The sequence below is a fragment of the Procambarus clarkii genome, chromosome 85 (assembly GCF_040958095.1).
Source record: "Procambarus clarkii isolate CNS0578487 chromosome 85, FALCON_Pclarkii_2.0, whole genome shotgun sequence".
Classification (NCBI taxonomy): Eukaryota; Metazoa; Arthropoda; class Malacostraca; order Decapoda; family Cambaridae; genus Procambarus; species Procambarus clarkii.
In genome coordinates, this window is record NC_091234.1 from 11,531,907 (window position 1) to 11,552,082 (window position 20,176).

At 48.1% G+C, this 20,176-nt stretch overlaps 1 protein-coding gene across 1 annotated transcript in view; it reads right to left on the bottom strand.

The window, feature by feature from the left end:
• Positions 1 to 1,654: 1,654 nt before the first annotated feature.
• The window catches only part of LOC123750484 (uncharacterized), a 141,919-nt gene continuing 123,397 nt past the window's right edge, over positions 1,655 to 20,176 (bottom strand). The window contains exons 7-8 of the mRNA XM_069316842.1: positions 7,692 to 7,832; positions 1,655 to 1,717 (exon numbers count right to left, since the gene is read on the bottom strand). Of these exons, the coding sequence (XP_069172943.1) occupies positions 1,655 to 1,717; positions 7,692 to 7,832 (204 nt within the window). The remainder of the gene's footprint in view (positions 1,718 to 7,691; positions 7,833 to 20,176) is intronic.

Genomic DNA, 20,176 nt, shown 5'->3' on the forward strand with positions numbered 1-20,176 from the left:
ATTTCGCGGTTTTCGCCCCTTTGTGTCTGTCTCCAGGAGCCGATGCTTCCTTTCTCCCCCCCCCCCCCACCTTTCCCCCAGCTATTGCTGGGGCTCCTAACTCTTCTGCTCTCTTGATTCGCTCTGATGTTCCCTTTGTCCCCTTACTTTTTCCTTCGCCTCTCCATTGTTCTGCTGCTCGTATCTTTGTGGGGAAATGATACACTGTTTGTTCCATTTATCTCTCCCTGAGTGTCCTGCTTTCTCTTCCTGATCTGAAACACTTACTGGACTCCTTGCCAGAGCCTGTGCTCCTGCTGGGTGATTTAAATTGTCGTCATTCCCTTTGGGGTGATGTTCTGACGAACATCCGGGGTTGCCTTCTTGAGCCATTTATTTTCTTCTTCCCTGTCTCTTATGAATTCCGGTGAGCCCACGCATTTGGACTCTCGAACTCGCACCCTTTCCTGTCTTGATCTTTCTCTTTGCTCTTCTTCTCTTTACTTAGATTTCATGTTTCTCTTTACTTAGATTTCATGTGTCAGGTTCTTGATGACCTCCATGGCAGTGACCATTTCTCCATCCTTGTTACCTTTTTCTCTTTTTGCCCTCCCCTCTCCTTCCCTAGATGGCAATTTGTGGGACCTCTTTACCCACAGCGCTACTCTCTCTGACCTCTCCCTCGCTCTCTCCTCCTTTTTCATGACACTGTCTTCGACGCTGCCCTCCGCTCTATTCCTCGCTCTTCCTCTCAGGGTCCACGGAAGTGCGTTCCCTGGTGGAAGGCAGACTGTGCTCGGGCTGTCCGCTGTAAGCGTGCAGCCTGGAAGAGGCACCGCCGTAGGCAGCCGGCCGATTCTTTTTTCTTTCGGAAGGCGAGTGCGGTGGCCCGTAGGGCCATCCATACTGCTAAACATGAATGTTGGGCATCTTATGTTTCCACCATTATGTCCGAAACTTCTCTGCCACAGATCTGGAAGCGTATCCTCAAGATAGTGGATAGGTTTGTTCCCGATGTTTCACCGGTCCTTCACCTCCATGGTACTCTTGTGGCGGACCCGTTGCAGGTCACTACCGAACTGGGTTCCCACTTTTCTTCTGTTAGCTCTGGTCTTCATCTTTCCTTCGTAAACCTGTCTTTGAGTCTAAAACTTTAGATTTCTGCACTCATCTTCGATTCCCCTATAACGATCCCTTATCTCTCTGAACTTCGTTCTGCCCTGGCCCTCTGCAGTTCTACGGCGGCGGGCTCAGATGGTATTCATTATGAGATGCTTCGCCATCTCCCTCCGTGCACGTCTCGGTATTTACTGAGTTTGTATAATTGGATCTGGGAGTCGTCGTCAGTAGTCAGAGGCCTGGCTCAATGCCGTTGTCCTCCCTGTTCGCAAACCAGGGTCTCTGGGGAAAATCCCCTAAGAACTTTCGCCCTATTGCCCTCACAAGTGGTGTCTGCAAACTCTTTGAACGTATGGTTAACGTTTGTCTGATGTGGTTCCTGGAACACCATCACCTCCTCTCCCCTTCTCAATTTGGTTTCTGCAAGTGCCGCAGCACGACTGATGTCCTGGTGAACTTGGTCTATATTCATACTGCTTTTGCTGCGAGGACCTCCGTTGTTGCCGTCCTTTTTGACCTGGAAAAGGCTTACGACACCACTTGGCGATATAATATTCTATCTGAACTTCATTCTTTTGGCCTTCGTGGTCATCTCCCTCTCTTTCTCCGCAGCTTCCTCCTGTTGGAAATTTCCAACACTAATACAATACTATTGTATTATAATAAATCAGTATTATTAGATACTAACTACAGTAGTCACTAAAACTTACTAACAGTAATGTTCACATAAACTAACCATTATATCTACATATGGATGCTGGAATTCTTACGAAACCAAGCACCAGTATTGCGCCAGCTTATATCTAGTTAAACACATTTATTGCCAGTGTGTTAGAGAATTGAATGTGGTTCTCTAAAATCATCAGTATTCCGTGTGATAATTATTTTTGGATAACATAACTCCCAAATAATTCTAAATCGAGAGTTTTTAGTTACAATTGTTATCAAGTAAGTTTTTCTATCACGCGTGAATGCCATGAAGAAAACTAAAATCTTCTCCATTTCTCGTTTACCACCATAAGACGAGAAAGCAATAATATTTAAATCCCTAGAATCACAACCCAGTCTTTATTAAAGTATTTCAATCACAATTGCGCGAAATAGTATTATTCGTGATAAATAATTTTTGTGGTGAATGCGGGACGCGGGTTGAGGAGGGGAGAGACGCCATTGTGTGTGTGTGTGTGTGTGGCGAGCTCGTGTTGCGGAGTGAGCAACGAGAGCATACGTTTTTGGACGGGAAAGTCGTGGCGTCAGAGTCTGAGACACGTGACGTTGGGATTATCAGCAAGAATTACACTGATACTCAGCTTAGAACGAATAATTATTCTTCTACGTGATCTACAGTGCTCGGTCAAATAATAACGCGTCGATATTCAAGCCAAACTCTCAACCACGTGTACAACATTGTGAAAGTTTGAGATTGAGACGCGATACCGGCAGACTTCAGCATATACTGCACTCGCCAATAAGTATATATTTCTTTCTTGATGCATCATTAGAGATTGCATATTTCGTGGGCAGTCTGTCGTTACATCGTAAGACGACTAAAAATCCAATGTTAGTACCGCACTAATCTTTATTTTCTATTTCATTAATATTGAGAATTAAGTAGCCTAGTTCAATGCTACGTAATATCCTTTAAATTACAGCTCGTATGTGAGGAGTCAACGAGCCGTTAACTACATTCGTGTTATTCACCTCTAAGGGCTTCTGTGTGGAGATCCTGAGATCACGAGGACGAGTCATGAACGATGTCATAGAAATCGTCTTAAAGCTAAGACTTTTTGTACACATTTACTCCTGCGGTTCCTGTTCCTCTTCACCACCTCCCTCTTTCTGTCCGGTTATCTCGCCTACAGGATTCTCTCTCCGTTCGTATTTCTGATGTTTCTCCTCGTGTTGTTCCTTCTTTGCCCCCGTGGAGGGTCCCTCTTCCGCGGTTTTGTACTTCCTTGACCCGTATCACTAAAGCTTTTACCCCTCCTACGGTTCTAAAACGCCTTTTCCTCGAGCACTTTTCTTCTCACTCCCGCTCCGTTTCTGTCTTCACCGATGGGTCTAAGTCAGCGGACGGTGTTGGCTACTCTGTTGTTTTTCCTGATCGCACTTATATGTGTCGCTTGCCTCCGGAGACTAGCATCTTTACAGCAGAACTTTATGCTATTCTCTATGCTCTTCGTCTCCTGCTTTCTCGTTGTCAGTCTTCCTTTGTGGTTGTTGTTGACTCTCGTAGTGCCCTCATGGCTCTCGGGTCCTTTAATCCGGTTCATCCAGTAGTTGTCGAGATCCAGCATTGGCTGTTTCTCGTTCACAGTAAATTTAAGTCGGTTGAGTTTTGTTGGGTTCCCAGCCATATTGGTGTGTCTTTAAATGAGCGTGCGGATGCTGCTGCTAAGGAAGCTGTTTGCTCTTGTCCCATCTCTCGTAAAGGCATTCCGTATTCCGACTTTTACCCAGTTATCCATTCCTCAGTTCTTACCCGTTGGCAGGCTTCTTGGTTGTCTGTTACTGGTAACAAGCTACGTACTCTTAAATGTTGTTTCCTCGTGGCCGTCCTCCTTCCACCGTAACCGGCGGTGGGAAACAGCTCTGGCGAGGTTGCGTATTGGCCATACTCGCTTAACCCATGGTCACTTGATGGAGCGCCGCCCTGCTCCTTATTGTCCTAGTTGCATTGTCCCTCTTACGGTCGTGCATGTCCTTCTTGAATGTCCTGACTTCCAGGACGAGCGTGTGTCTTGCTTTCCGACCGCCCCTCGTGGTCACCTGTCCCTCGATAGAATTCTTGGTGACTCGGATACTTTTGATATCGTTCGCCTTATGCGTTTTTGTTCTCGTATTGGCATCCTTGGTGATATTTAGCGCCCTCTGATTATTTTGCGTATTTGATGGTGCTACATAGCCTTCCCGGTTTGGTGCCTTCTTTTGATAATTACTTACTTACTTGTACACATTTAATTGCTCCAATTTATTCTATATATTCATGATATTATCACATTGAATGCCTGTCATGTGAACTGGAGATGGATGTGTTTACTTAGATGATTGTTCTCTAATTTTAACAATCATTAATATTTTCTTTTTGTATTTACCTATTGATTCTATAATAATTTGGTCACAATATTCTTTATTCAACAATGAACTGGTGCACGAACCACACTAGTTCCTAGACGTATATGAAGTTCTAGCAATACCCCCCCAATGTAGGTGTTTGAGGCTCTGGCTTTAGTTAATTAACCATACAGTCCATTATTTATTTAAGTGATTATTCTTTCTAATATTTATCCATAGACACTGGTTCTTCCTTGTGTTTCTAATGATCACTTTTTATTAGTTTCCCTCTTTTCTTAAAAGTGGGTGGTCCTTCGTTATTAATTTCATTAATTAAATAATTAAATAATTGAGTCAAGCCCCAGATATCCCACACCTATCTCGTCGTTCCTTTCGGGTGCGGCTTGGTACCGCTCTCTCTGCCACTTTTCAGCAATACGAAGGTGTGCCCCAGGGTAGTGTTCTGAGTACTACTCTCTGGTTGCCCTCAATGGTCTTCTTTCCTCTCTTCCTTCAGGTGTCTTCTCCGCTCTCTATGTCGATGATCTTACCCTTTGCTGTCAGGGTGATGATTCGCCTCTCCTTCAACGCCGCTTCAACTTGTGATTGATGCCGTATCGTCTTGGGCCACTGATCATGGCTTAGTTCTCTACTACTAAGCCTTGTGCCATGACTTACTCGGAAACGGGTTGTTCTTTGTCCCTCTTTGTCACTTTATGGTCATCCCCTTGAGTACAAAGATTCCGCAAAGCTTTTGGGGTTATTCCTTGACACTAGTTTGTCTTGGTCTCCCCATGTCTCTTACCTCTGTGTTGAGTGCTCTAAGGCCCTTACCCTCCTTAGGGTATTGTCTCATACTTCTTGGGGGGCGGATAGGCGCACACTCCCTGCTTTACATTCCTTTCTTGTCCTGTCTAAGCTCGATTATGGTTGCCCTGCTTACTCGTCTGCTTTTCCTTCTACTCTTCGCTATCTTGATGCTTTGCACCATACTGGGTTGCGCCTCAGTTCTGATGCCTTTCATTCGACTCCCGTCCTTAGCTTGTATGTTGACACTGGCTTCCTGTCTCTCTAGGACCGCTGCGATCGCTACTGTCTTCGCTATTTTGCGCAGACCTAACAACATCCTTCCTCTTACCTCTGTCGTGCTATAACTTTTACCCCTCCTGCGGTTCCTGTGCCTCTTCACCACCTCCCTCTTTCTGTCCGGTTATCTCGCTTACAGGATTCTCTTTCCGTTTGTATTTCTAATGTTTCTCCTCGTGGTGTTCCTTCTTTGCCCCCGTGGAGTCCTCCTTCCGCAGTTTTGTACTTCCTTGACTCGCATCACTAAAGTTTTTACCCCTCCTACGGTTCTAAAATGCCTTTTCTTTGAGCATTTTTCTTCTCACTCCCGCTCCGTTTCTCTCTTCACCGATGGGTCTAAGTCTGCGGATGGTGTTGGCTACTCTGTTGTTTTTCCTGATCGCACTTATGTGTCGCTTACCTCCGGAGACAAGTATCTTTACAGCGGAGCTTTATGCTATTCTCTGTTCTTCGTCTCCTGCTTTCTCGTTGTCAGTCTTCCTTTGTAGTTGTTGTTGACTCTCGTAGTGCCCTCATGGCTCTCGGGTCCTTTAATCCGATTCATCCAGTAGTTGTCGAGATCCAGCATTGGCTGTTTCTTGTTCACAATAAATTTAAGTCGGTTGAGTTTTGTTGGGTTCCCAGCCATATTGGTGTCTTTAAATGAGCGTGCGGATGCTGCCGCCAAGGAAGCTGTCCGCTCTTGTCCCATCTCTTGTAAAGTATTCCATATTCCGACTTTTACCCGGTTATCCATTCCTCCATCCTTACCCGTTGGCAGGCTTCTTGGTCGTCTGTTACTGGTAACAAACTACGTACTCTTAAGTGTTGTGTTTCCTCGTGGCCGTCCTCCTTCCACCGTAACCGGCGGTGGGAAACAGCTCTGGCGAGGTTGCGTATTGGCCATACTCGCTTAACCCATGGTCACTTGATGGAGCGCCGCCCTGCTCCTTATTTTCCTAATTGCATTGTCCCTCTTACCGTCGTGCATGTCCTTCTTGAATGTCCTGACTTCCAGGACGAGCGTGTGTCTTGCTTTCCGACCGCCCCTCGCGGTCACCTGTCCCTCGATAGAATTCTTGGTGACTCGGATACTTTTGATATCGTTCGCCTTGTGCGTTTTTGTTCTCGTATTGGCATCCTTGGTGATATTTAGCGCCCTCTGATTATTTTGCGTATTTGATGGTGCTACATAGCCTTCCCGGTTTGGTGCCTTCTTTTGATAATTACTTACTTATTTACTTCCAAATGACTCTCAACATCTCAAGCCAGTTTTATTTGCTGATTACATAACCTTCATTTTCTCCAGTTCTAACCCTCTTATTTCTGAAGGACACGTTGAATACTGAACTAAATAAAGTCTAACTTTAGCTAACTGCTAAAAAACTCTTACTTAACATTTGATATTACCAAACGAAATGTAATTTTATAAGTCCTCTACTCAAATTAATAATCTAAGAATAAACAATATCCTAATTAGTAACAAAGTAATGGTAAATTCCTTGGTGTTCTCATTGATAACAAGCTGAATTTCCAGCACCTCATTCAAAATATAGCTAAAAAAGTTTCTAAAACAGATGGCATTCGTTCCAAGATCAGATATTATGTACCTCGCCCTGCCCTGGTATTACTCTCTCATCTATCATTATATCAATTATGGCATATCTACCTGGGGTTCTAGTACCCAAAATCATCTACATTCTTTAATTATTTAACACAAATCAGCTTTTAGAACAATAACAAACTCTAGCCCCCAGACACCACTCGATACCCTTAAATCTTTGAATATATTATATATTAAATCACTGCACATCCTCTCAAGTGTACTTTTATATATATAAAACTATTAACTATAATGCTAATTCTGACATTAAGTAAGATCACGTTAGTTAAGATTGTTGAGACATTTAAGGGAAGAGACAGGGAAAGGAAGAAAGGGAAAGGGAAAAGGAATAGGAAGAGCTTACTGTGAAAGGGAAGAATCAACAGCAAAAATGCCAGGACTAAGGTTCAGGTTGGGTAGGTTGTGTATCGGAGCCCAGTCGACAAGAAGGCGTCTGTGTAGAGTAGAGGCAGGAATTTTTTTTTAGAAGACCAATTAATAGGATGATTATAATCCCTCGCATGACAGAAGAGAGCATTGTTGGTGTCTGCAGACTTAACACTTCTTTTGTGTTCCTTAAGTCTGTCATTAAGTGTACGGCCAGTTTCCCCTTAATATTGGAGAGGACAAGACGAACAGGAATTAGAGTAGACACCAGCAGCATTAGAAACAGGAGGAGCAGTGTAAACCAGATTACTACGAAAAGTGTTAGTTTGTCGAAAGGAGAGCATTATGTCAAGAGGATGAAGGGTATTAGTGAGAGTTATGGGTTCAGATATGAAGGGAAGGTAGAGCACAGTGGTACTTGTGTTGGAAACAGGTCTGCAATGAAAGAATTAAATAGAAATAGCCTGTTGATAGTTTTGCTTACCATAGCTGACCGATAATTGATTGGCGCCGCCCAACCTTTGTTGGCGATTCGTATCCCGACCTTCAGCTGACATCCAACAGATACCTTAGTAGGTAACTGCGCCTGCACGCCCATGAAATTGTATCCCATTGATGACCGAATCTGCCGATAACGAACATTAACTAAATATGTTCAGACCATAGTCCAGGAGCCGGTCGGCCGAGCGGACAGCACGCGGGGCTTGTGATCCTGCGGTCCTGGGTTCGATCCCAGGCGCCGGCGAGAAACAATGGGCAGAGTTTCTTTCACCCTATGGCCCCTGTTACCTAGCAGTAAAATAGGTACCTGGGTGTTAGTCAGCTGTCACGGGCTGCTTCCTGGGGGTGGAGGCCTGGTCGAGGACCGGGCCGCGGGGACACTAAAGCCCCGAAATCATCTCAAGATAACCTCAAGATAACCTACATAAAACATCTTATAATAAAAATCAGAAACACAAATGGTTGTCACTGGGTTACACTGCTCAGTATCAACTATAGGGGAGCATAATAAATAAACCTTAGATTTATGATCCTACCGATGTTGTTTAAAATTCAGCTAACGGGCTATGGTGAGGCCTTAGTGGACTTGTCCCCTGTAGTGGACTTCATCATACAAGTACTATCAGTCTTAAGTCAATACGATGAGAATCTCTCAAGGCAATACTAGCATATCGTAGGTTGCTAATTAGTAGAGAGTGCTTTTCCTAATTTAAAACTGTAAACATCGTTAGGTTGCACTATTTTAGGTTAGGTGGTGTCTAATTTAATTTGGTAGATACTGAAATCAGGTAACGATCTATTATGTGTACAATATTACTAGTACCTTTTCTTTTTTGTTATATGGGATAAGAAAGCTAAGTTTGCAACAATACTTCAAACTATCATACCTTCCTTATAGCAAGCATGTAAATGGGTAAGCCCCACTTGAAATAGACAAATTAACCTTCAGACTTCACAGCAAAACAACGATATACAGCCTTATAAATACACTTCACAATATAAACTTGGAATCTGAACTAAATAATACACATGGCATACAATAATTAATCGACATCTTCCTCACCATAACACTAAGTTCTCTACAACATACACTGTCTTGTCTTCTCCTCACCAAGCAAGTAACTGTCAAAAGATTAAACAGCCTTTGACTCAGAAACAGCATACTTATGGATAATATATACCACAAATATGTCCAACACAATAAACAAAACAAAACAAACTATATATCTAACGTCGGAGCCGAGCGGACAGCATGCTGGACTGGTGATCCTGTGGTCCTGGGTTCGATCCCAGGCGCCGGTGAGAAACATTGGGCAGAGTTTCTTTCACCCTATGCCCCTGTTACCTAGCAGTAAAATAGGTACCTAGGTGTTAGTCAGCTGTCACAGGTGCTTCCTGGGGGGTGGAAGCCTGGTCGAGGACCGGGCCGCGGGGACACTAAAAAGCCTAGAAATCATCTCAAGATAACCTCAAGATAAGGTGAGGTGAAAAAACAAAAATAAGAACAAAAATATGTCAAATACAAAAAATTACATCTGAAAGGTTAGGTTAATGGTCAAAGAATAAGAACAAATTATATCAAAGACAATAAATACACTAAGACCAGAAAGAGGTTAGGTTAAAGGGTGGAGAATAAGAACAATTATATCAAACATAATAAATACAACTTATGAGAGACTTCATGAACTTTAAGTAAAAAAATGTACAAATAGCTTAAACTCACTTCACTAACAAATATTCCTTGAACTGAACAAATGCCTATATATAATAAATACCTTGAAAATGCATGAAACACCTATCTTTAACAAAACATCATGAAATGCACGAAATACCCCATCTTTAACAAATAACTATTGATAATGCTTAAATACCCTATCCTTAATAAAGACCCCTTGAAATGACCAAACACCCATCTTTAACAAAATCCTTTGAAAGACTTACACATATCTTTAATAAACACACATTTGAAATGCTTAAATACCCAATCTTTAACAAATATCCCATAAAATGACAAAACATCCCATCTTTAATACAAGCCTCTTGAGAACGAACCAATCCCTATATATAACAAAAAATCCTATGAAATTAAACAAATGTATTTGAAACACAGATTGATAAACTTGAATGTCCTGAAGAAAAACATACATACATACATATGATAAGATGTTTAATGTATTAAGAATATATGTAAAGACTAGATGTGGTAAAAATACATTCCTATATATTATATGGAAAGTATGAGGAAATATAAATAAGTAAAGGTTAGGTGGGGTGTGTTAGGTTTGGGTCAGGATTGGTTGGGGAAGGTTAAGGTATTTTACTCTGTAAGAGAGGAATGCTTAAACAACACTTTACCAAGAATAAAAGTAATAAGAATCAGCTAAGATAAATTAGTTGGATATGCGTTTTATATAACGTTCTGAAACTAGTAATGTGTAAGAGTTTCTCAAAGTGACTAAGTCTTTGAGAGAGTTGTGCTAGACTGTCTAAGAGTGCATATGGTTTGTGTTAGTACATAAATGTATTTACTTGTTTTGACTAAGTTTATGAATTTAGTGCAAGTTTGAGAACGAGAGTATGTTAATGAACAAACAGTAAGTGTGCATGTGCCAGTCTGTGTTTGTTTGTGTAAGTGAATGAACTGAGTATTCGGTTAAGTTTTGCATATGTGTGCAAGTTTGTATAAGTTTGTGAGTGTAACTGAAATGTAAATGAGTGTTGTTTGGGTAAATAAATGAAGAGTTGATGTTTCAGAGAGAATAAGATGATGCTTTAAATAAGTTATGTTAGGTGAGTTATGTAAGTCGGTTATTTTGGCAAGTTGTCTAAGTTAGGATATGTCAGGACAGATAAGGTATATTAGGTAAGTTAGGTTAAGTAAGTTACATCAGGTAAGTTTGGCTAGGTAAGGGGGGGATAAGTAAATTATGTTGTGCAAGTTATGTTAGGTCATGAGAAGGTAAGGTACATTAGGTAGGCTAGGTTATGTAAGTTATATTAGGTAGGAGAGGTTAGGTAAGTTATGATAATAAGTTAGGTCAGGTCAGGATGGGTGTTACATGAGGTAAATTAGGTTAGTTAAGTGGCATTAGGATAGGCTAATACAAATAAATCAAGATAGGTAAGTTACATTATTAAGTTATGTAAGTTAGACCAAGTTAGGATGGGTAAGTTATGTCAGGTACGATAGGTTGTGTAAGTTCTATCATGTAGGTGAGGATATGCAAGTAAGTAAGTAATTATCAAAAGAAGGCACCAAACCGGGAAGGCTATGTAGCACCATCAAATACGCAAAATAATCAGAGGGCGCTAAATATCACCAAGGATGCCAATACGAGAACAAAAACGCATAAGGCGAACGATATCAAAAGTATCCGAGTCACCAAGAATTCTATCGAGGGACAGGTGACCGCGAGGGGCGGTCGGAAAGCAAGACACACGCTCGTCCTGGAAGTCAGGACATTCAAGAAGGACATGCACGACCGTAAGAGGGACAATGCAACTAGGACAATAAGGAGCAGGGCGGCGCTCCATCAAGTGACCATGGGTTAAGCGAGTATGGCCAATACGCAACCTCGCTAGAGCTGTTTCCCACCGCCGGTTACGGTGGAAGGAGGACGGCCACGAGGAAACACAACATTTAAGAGTACGTAGCTTGTTACCAGTAACAGACAACCAAGAAGCCTGCCAACGGGTAAGGACTGAGGAATGGATAACCGGGTAAAAGTCGGAATACGGAATGCCTTTACGAGAGATGGGACAAGAGCGGACAGCTTCCTTAGCGGCAGCATCCGCACGCTCATTTAAAGACACGCCAATATGGCTGGGAACCCAACAAAACTCAACCGACTTAAATTTACTGTGAACGAGAAACAGCCAATGCTGGATCTCGACAACTACCGGATGAACTGGATTAAAGCACCCGAGAGCCATGAGGGCACTACGAGAGTCAACAACAACCACAAAGGAAGACTGACAACGAGAAAGCAGGAGACGAAGAGCATAGAGAATAGCATAAAGTTCCGCTGTAAAGATGCTAGTCTCCGGAGGCAAGCAACACATATAAGTGCGATCAGGAAAAACAACAGAGTAGCCAACACCGTCCGCTGACTTAGACCCATCAGTGAAGACAGAAACGGAGCGGGAGTGAGAAGAAAAGTGCTCGAGGAAAAGGCGTTTTAGAACTGTAGGAGGGGTAAAAGCTTTAGTGATACGAGTCAAGGATGTACAAAACCGCGGAAGAGGGACCCTCCACGGGGGCAAAGAAGGAACAACACGAGGAGAAACATCAGAAATACGAACGGAAAGAGAATCCTGCAGGCGAGATAACCGGACAGAAAGAGGGAGGTGGTGAAGAGGAACAGGAACCGCAGGAGGGGTAAAAGTTAAAGCACGACAGAGACGAGAGGAAGGATGTTGCAAGGACCGCGCAAGATAGCGAAGACAGTAGCGATCACGGCGGTCCTGGAGAGACAGGAAGCCAGTGTCAACATACAAGCTAAGGACGGGAGTCGAACGAAAGGCACCAGAACTGAGGCGCAACCCAGTATGGTGCAAAGCATCAAGACGGCGAAGAGTAGAAGGAGAAGCAGACGAGTAAGCAGGGCAACCATAATCGAGCTTAGACAGGACGAGAGAGGAATGTAAAGCAAGGAGAGTGCGCCTATCTGCCCCCCAAGAAGTATGGGACAAGACCCGAAGGAGGGTAAGGGACTTAGAGCACTCAACACGGAGGTAAGAGATATGGGGAGACCAAGACAAACGAGTGTCAAGGAATAACCCCAAAAGCTTCGCGGAATCCTTGTATTCAAGGGGATGACCATAAAGTGACAAAGAGGGACGAAGAACAACCCGTTTCCGCGTAAAAGTCATGGCACAAGTCTTAGAAGTAGAGAACTTGAAGCCATGACCTGTGGCCCAAGACGACACGGCATCAATCGCAAGTTGAAGCCGGCGTTGAAGGAGAGGCGAATCATCACCCTGACAACAAAGGGTAAGATCATCGACATAGAGAGCGGAGAAGACACCAGAAGGAAGAGAGGAAAGAAGACCATTGAGGGCAGCCAGAAAAAGAGTAGTGCTCAGAACACTACCCTGGGGCACACCTTCGTATTGCTGAAAAGGGGGAGAGAGAGCGGTACCAAGGCGCACCCGAAAGGAACGACGAGAGAGGAAGCTGCGGAGAAAGAGAGGGAGATGACCACGAAGGCCAAAAGAATGAAGTTGAGATAGGATATGATAACGCCAAGTGGTGTCGTAAGCCTTTTCTAGGTCAAAAAGGACGGCAACAACGGAGGTCTTCGCAGCAAAAGCAGTACGTATATAGACCTCCAAGTTCACCAGGACATCTGTCGTGCTGCGGCACTTGCGGAAACCAAATTGAGAAGGGGAGAGGAGGTGATGGTGTTCCAGGAACCACATCAGACGAACGTTAACCATACGTTCAAAGAGTTTGCAGACACAACTTGTGAGAGCAATAGGGCGAAAGTCCTTAGGGGAAGTACCCAGAGACCCTGGTTTGCGAACAGGGAGGACAACGGCATCGAGCCAGTCCTCAGGGACTGACGACGACTCCCAGATCCGATTATACAGACTCAGTAAATACTGAGACGTGCTCGGAGGGAGATGGCGAAGCATCTCATAATGAATACCATCGGAGCCCGCCGCCGTAGAACCGCAGAGGGCCAGGGCAGAACGAAGTTCAGAGAGAGAGAAGGGATCATTATAGGGAAGCTGAAGATGAGTGCAGAAATCTAAAGGACGAGACTCAAGGACAGGTTTACGAAGAAGGAAAGATTGGGGAAGATGAAGACCAGAGCTAACAGAAGAAAAGTGGGAACCCAGTTCGGAAGCGACCTGCAACGGGTCCGCCACAAGAGTATCATGGAGGTGAAGGACCGGTGAAACATCGGGAACGAACTTACCCGCTATCTTGCGGATACGCTTCCAGATCTGGGCCAGAGGGGTTTCGGACGTAATTGTCGAGACATAAGATGCCCAACATTCACGTTTAGCCGTACGGATGGCCCTACGGGCCACCGCACTCGCTTTCCGAAAGAAAAGAAAAGAATCGGTCGTCTGCCTACGGCGGTGCTTCTTCCAGGCTGCACGCTTACAGCGGACAGCCCGAGCACAGTCCGCATTCCACCAGGGAACGCACTTCCGTGGACCCCGAGAGGAAGAGCGAGGAATAGAGCGGAGGGCAGCGTCGAAGACAGTGTCATGGAAAAGGAGGAGAGCGCGAGAGAGGGGCAGAAGGGAGAGGTCAGAGAGAGTAGCACTGAGGGAAAACAGGGTCCAGTCCGCCTTAGCAAACTGCCACCTAGGGAAAGAGAGGGAAGGGCGAAAAGAGAAAAAGGAAACAAGGATGGGGAAATGATCACTTCCATGGAGGTCATCAAGAACCTGCCATGTGAAATCTAAGTAAAGAGAAGAAGAGCAGAGAGAAAGATCAAGACAAGAAAGGGTGCGAGTTCGAGAGTCCAAATGAGTGGGCTCACCAGAATTCAGAAGAGACAGGGAAGAAGAGAGGAGAAACGGCTCAAGGAGGCGACCCCGGGTATTCGTCAGAACGTCACCCCAAAGAGAATGACGACAATTGAAGTCACCCAGCAGGAGCACAGGCTCCGGCAAGGAGTCTAGGAGGTGTTTCAAATCAGGAAGAGAGAGCGGGACACTCGGGGGGAGATAAATGGAACAAACTGTGTACCATTTCCCCACAAAGATACGAGCAGCAGAACAATGGAGAGGCGAAGGAAAAAGTAAAGGAACAAAGGGAACATCAGCCCGAATCAAGAGAGCAGAAGAATTAGAAGCCCCAGCAATGGCTGGGGGGGGGGGAGAGAAAGGAATAGCCACGAAAACGACCAGGACGAGCACCAAGCATCGGCTCCTGGAGACAGACACAAAGGGGCGAAAACCGCGAAACCAGAAGTTGGAGTTCGAGGAAATTGGCGTAATAACCTCGAACGTTCCATTGAAGAATGGACAACGACGAGAAGAGAAAGGACAAAAACAGAGAACAAGGAAGAAACAAAGGCGAAAGACCAACAGAGCACGTTAAAGAATATCAGGGTCGGGATCAGGGTCAGCAAAGTCAGGGTTAGGGGGCATGGGTAAACTGAGCAAAGACGGAGGGAAGGAAACGGGAGAACAGATCAGAGGTGGGCGGGCAGGGTCCGGAGGAGGAGGAGGAGGAGGAGGAGGAGGAGGAGGAGACAACGGAGAGGAGCAGTCAAGGACAGCAGCAGGAAGAGGGGGAGTAGAAAGAGAGGAGCGCACCCCAGCAAGAGCAGCAACCGAAAGGGAAGCAGGGGCCAAAGAAACCTCCATAGCAGGAACAGGGGGCGCAAGCACTGAAACGGGAGTGGAAGGAGCAACAGAGCCAGAAGGAGGAGCTGAGGAAGAAAGCGAAGCCTTCTTACCCGCCGGGGAAGAGGAAGGAGAGGAGCCAGGCTTACGCTTCTGACTTAAAGAGACCGGTGTCCCAGCAACTACGTACCGGGCAACGGATTCCAGTGTCTCAACAGGAGAAGCCGAACGAGAGCACACACGACGGCCATTAGGAGAGCGATGGACATCCGCCCGCACCGACAGGCGGCGGGGAGAGCCGATAGATGGAGGAAGAGGATGGGAAGGAGGATCGGAGGGGGACGAGGAAGGAGACACAGAAGACACGACAGACCGGGTAGAAGGAAGGGGAACCCCAGACAGAGGACCAGGAGGAGGATCCTTCGGGAGAGAACCCAAAGGGACAGAGGAGGGGGCAGTGGGCGCATCAGGGTCCAAGGCCTGGAAACGGTTGTGAGTCTGAGGAAGGCGGGAAGGACGAGGAGAGGAAGAGCGCAACACGCGAGCATAAGAGATATTAGCGTAAGGCGGGAGCCGGCGAACCTGGCGCCTCGCCTCAGGAAAAGATAAACGCTCCCGGTGCTTCAAGTTGAGGACGGCTGCCTCAAGCTTGTAATGGACACACGCACGGGAGAAGGTAGGATGGGCCTCACCGCAGTTGAGGCAACGAGCCTGGGGAGAAGCGCACTCCGACTTAGAGTGACCTTCGCCACCACACAAAGGACAGAGAGAGACAGTCCCGGAGCAGCGGAGGGCACCATGCCCAAACCTCCAGCACTTGTTGCAGAGCCGAGGAGAAGGAATGTACTCCTGGACAGAGCACCTGGCACCAGCAAGAATGACAGAGGGTGGAAGGGTCCTACCATCAAAGGTAATCTTCACAACCCGGAGGGGTTGACGGCGACTACCACGAGGGGGACGAGTAAACGTGTCCACCTGGAGAATAGAATGGCCCTGGGCAGCGAGGATATGTCGAATATCGTCGTGGCAGTCGCGTAGGTCCCGAACACCGGTCGCAACATGGGGCGGGAGCAAAATAGTGCCAACACTGGCATTCAACTGGACGTTCTTCGAGACCCGAACGGGGGTCTCGCCAAGGCAGGATAAGGCAGCCAAGCGGGAAGCAGCATCCTGAGAAGGAGCAGCAACGACACGCGTACCGAGACGAGTGGGGTTAAAAGTAATGGAGGCATCCACGGAATCAATGAGATGTCGATGAAGGGAGAAATCGTCAGGAGGCGCAGAATCAAGAGGGAGGAGATCAAAATATTTGGCCCACGAAGCGGGACCAAACAAGGCTTGATAGGTAGCAGAACTGGAAGGAATCGAGCGAGGGCGGCCGTGACGAGAACGGCGGTGAGAACCCCCAGAGAGAGAGGGGTTAAAAGGCGCAGTAGTAATAACTAGAGAAGGAGCCGCGCCAGGGGACGAGGTTAGTCACCACTGGGGGCTTGGGGCTCGACCCAACCACAGAGGAGGGAGGGGAGCCAGGGGAAGGAGTCAGAGAGGCCAAAGGAGGAGCAAGGTCGGGGCCCAGCGGAGGCAACAGAGCCCGGTCTTCCAATACGGACCGACTCGGGGGCTTGGTCGCCCACCTCACGAGCCTGAAAAGGTAAGCCAGAAGCAGCCGAAACAGGGGTTATCATCTTGACGAAATTACGAATTCACTCACGAATGTGCCCCCACACCCACCATGGAGCCACAATTAGAGGCAGGACACCCAACAAGAAGCTATCGCCGATCTTGTCGGGGCCTCCTAGGGGTGCGTCGTGAGTATACGCCCCACAAACGCCACCTTAAGAAACCGACAGTCCGTCGAGATCGGGTTCAGTGACGAAGTGGGGATTGACAATAAAAGGTTCCCCTCGCTCTCGACGTCGGGTACTGCAGTTCTACGGGTGCAAGAGTATGCCTCCTCAAGCACCCGGGCGTCAAAGTAGAAGAAGTCCAAGGGAAGAACCAGAACAAGCAAAAGGTCGGCAGGAAACGGCAAGCAGATAGGAGAAGAGGGGGGAGAAAAACGAAACAGAAGGAAAAGGAAAAGATGCCCAGCAGAATTGGAGAGGACGGCAGCAGGAGCACAAGGCTAGAAAAGGACAGAGGACTGTCCCAAGGAGCATCACACTCCGGCAGCCGCCCACTAAGCCCCCAGACGGCGACAACGAGCTGAGCGGGGAGGGGGAGGATATGCAAGTTGGAATATGTAAATTACATTAGGATAGGTTAGCTGAGGTAACTCAGGATAGGTAGGATAATGAATTGTTGATCAGAGATTAGTTCAAGTTAAAGCTGATAAGCGAATACAGTTTTTAACAGAATAATTAATAAACGGTTTTTGTTAAGTAAAAGGTAAATTAGTTACTTAGTCATGTTTTGTGAGTTATTATTATCACATATAATAATAACTGGGTGTTCTAGCGAGTGAGCTAGTGGGGCGCTTGAAGAGGTCACCAGCTGGTGTGAGGGCTACTGGTGTGCTGAAGACCTCTTTAGAGTGTACATAGTGTCCGTCAGCTTTGAAGATAGCTCGCGTGAGGGCTAGTGATGCGCGGGACGGCCTCTTTAGAAGATTGTATATGATGGTATTTGTAGATAATAGGAATGATTAATTTTAAGTGTAATTTCATTTATTCCCCTAAACATTACACTACATATCCACAAGGTTAGGGACCACTGACCTTGAGAAGGATCATAAAGTTTAAAAGAACCCGGTTATGAAGGGTTCGTAACATGATGATTAAAGGGAGGATATGGAGGCGAGGGAGGGGGAAGAGCTGGGGAGGTGAAGGAGGAGAGAGAGCTGGGGAGGTGAGGGAGGGGAGAGAGCTGGGGAGGTGAGGGAGGGGGGGAAGAGCTGGGGAGGTGAGGGAGGGGGAAGAGCTGGGGAGGCGAGGGAGGGAGGGGGAAGAGGTGGGGAGGTGAGGGAGGGGGAAGAGCTAGGGAGGGGGAAGAGGTGGGGAGGTGAGGGAGGGGGAAGAGCTGGGGAGGTGAGGGAGGGGGAAGAGCTGGGGAGGCGAGGGAGGGAGGGGGAAGAGGTGGGGAGGTGAGGCAGGGGAGAGAGAGCTGGGGAGGAGAGAGAGAGCTGGGGAGGTGAGGGAGGAGAGAGAGAGCTGGGGAGGTGAGGGAGGAGAGAGAGAGCTGGGGAGGTGAGGGAGGAGAGAGAGAGCTGGGGAGGTGAGGGAGGAGAGAGAGAGCTGGGGAGGTGAGGGAGGAGAGAGAGAGCTGGGGAGGTGAGGGAGGAGAGAGAGAGCTGGGGAGGTGAGGGAGGAGAGAGAGAGCTGGGGAGGTGAGGGAGGAGAGAGAGAGCTGGAGAGGTGAGGGAGGAGAGAGAGAGCTGGGGAGGTGAAGGAGGAGAGAGAGCTGGGGAGGTGAGGGAGGAGGAAGAGCTGGGGAGGTGAGGGAGGAGAGAGAGAGCTGGGGAGGTGAGGGAGGAGAGAGAGCTGGGGAGGTGAGGGAGGAGAGAGAGCTGGGGAGGTGAGGGAGGAGAGAGAGAGCTGGGGAGGTGAAGGAGGAGAGAGAGAGCTGGGGAGGTGAGGGAGGAGAGAGAGAGCTGGGGAGGTGAGGGAGGAGAGAGAGAGCTGGGGAGGTGAGGGAGGAGAGAGAGCTGGGGAGGTGAGGGAGGAGAGAGAGCTGGGGAGGTGAGGGAGGAGGAAGAGCTGGGGAGGTGAGGGAGGAGAGAGAGAGCTGGGGAGGTGAGGGAGGAGAGAGAGCTGGGGAGGTGAGGGAGGAGAGAGAGCTGGGGAGGTGAGGGAGGAGAGAGAGAGCTGGGGAGGTGAAGGAGGAGAGAGAGAGCTGGGGAGGTGAAGGAGGAGAGAGAGAGCTGGGGAGGTGAGGGAGGAGAGCGAGCTGGGGAGGTGAGGGAGGAGGGAGAGCTGGGAGGTGAGGGAGGGGAGAGAGCTGGGAGGTGAGGGAGGGGAGAGAGCTGGGGAGGTGAGGGAGGGAGGGGGAAGAGCTGGGGAGGTGAGGGAGGGAGGGGGAAGAGCTGGGGAGGTGAGGGAGGGAGGGGGAAGAGCTGGGGAGGTGAGGGAGGGAGAGGGAAGAGCTGGGGAGGTGAGGGAGGGAGGGGGAAGAGCTGGGGAGGTGAGGGAGGGAGGGGGAAGAGCTGGGGAGGTGAGGGAGGGAGGGGGAAGAGCTGGGGAGGTGAGGGAGGGAGGGGGAAGAGCTGGGGAGGTGAGGGAGGGAGGGGGAAGAGCTGGGGAGGTGAGGGAGGGAGGGGGAAGAGCTGGGGAGGTGAGGGAGGGAGGGGGAAGAGCTGGGGAGGTGAGGGAGGGAGGGGAAGAGCTGGGGAGGTGAGGGAGGGGGGGAAGAGCTGGGGAGGGGAGGGGAGGGAGGGAGGGAGGGGGAAGAGCTGGGGAGGTGAGGGAGGGAGGGAGGGAGGGAGGGGGAAGAGCTGGGGAGGTGAGGGAGGGAGGGAGGGAGGGAGGGAGGGAGGGAGGGAGGGAGGGAGGGAGGGAGGGAGGGAGGGAGGGGGAAGAGCTGGGGAGGTGAGGGAGGGAGGGATGGAAGAGCTGGGGAGGTGAGGGAGGGAGGGAGGGAGGGAGGGAGGGAGGGGGAAGAGCTGGGGAGGTGAGGGAGGGAGGGAGGGAGGGAGGGGGAAGAGCTGGGGAGGTGAGGGAGGGGGAAGAGCTGGGGAGGTGAGGGAGGGAGGGAGGGGGAAGAGCTGGGGAGGTGAGGGAGGGAGGGAGGGAGGGAGGGAGGGAGGGGAAAGAGCTGGGGAGGTGAGGGAGGGAGGGGGAAGAGCTGGGGAGGTGAGGGAACAGATAAGGAAGAGGATGGGCACAGTGGGGGGGGGGGGAGGCAGGGTGTGTATGCCCGTGTGATAATTACCTAGCGGGTGTTTATTTACACAGTTAAGTAAAGAAGTGTGTTGAAGGAGAGGTAATGTTTACTTTGATAACAGTAATAGGTGGGAGCCGGTCTGATGTTCTGAAATAACTAAGTTTGATGAACATTGAACCAAGGCGGAGGACAGGAGTTGGAGCTCGGTAAACGCTTTGATCTATTTTGCTAAGTACCAAATGCAGCGGCGTTAAATTTCCGGGAATTTGGATAGCTATTAACGAAGATAGACGTGAGAACTAAGGTGGATGACAGGAGCTGGAACTCGATAACTCCATT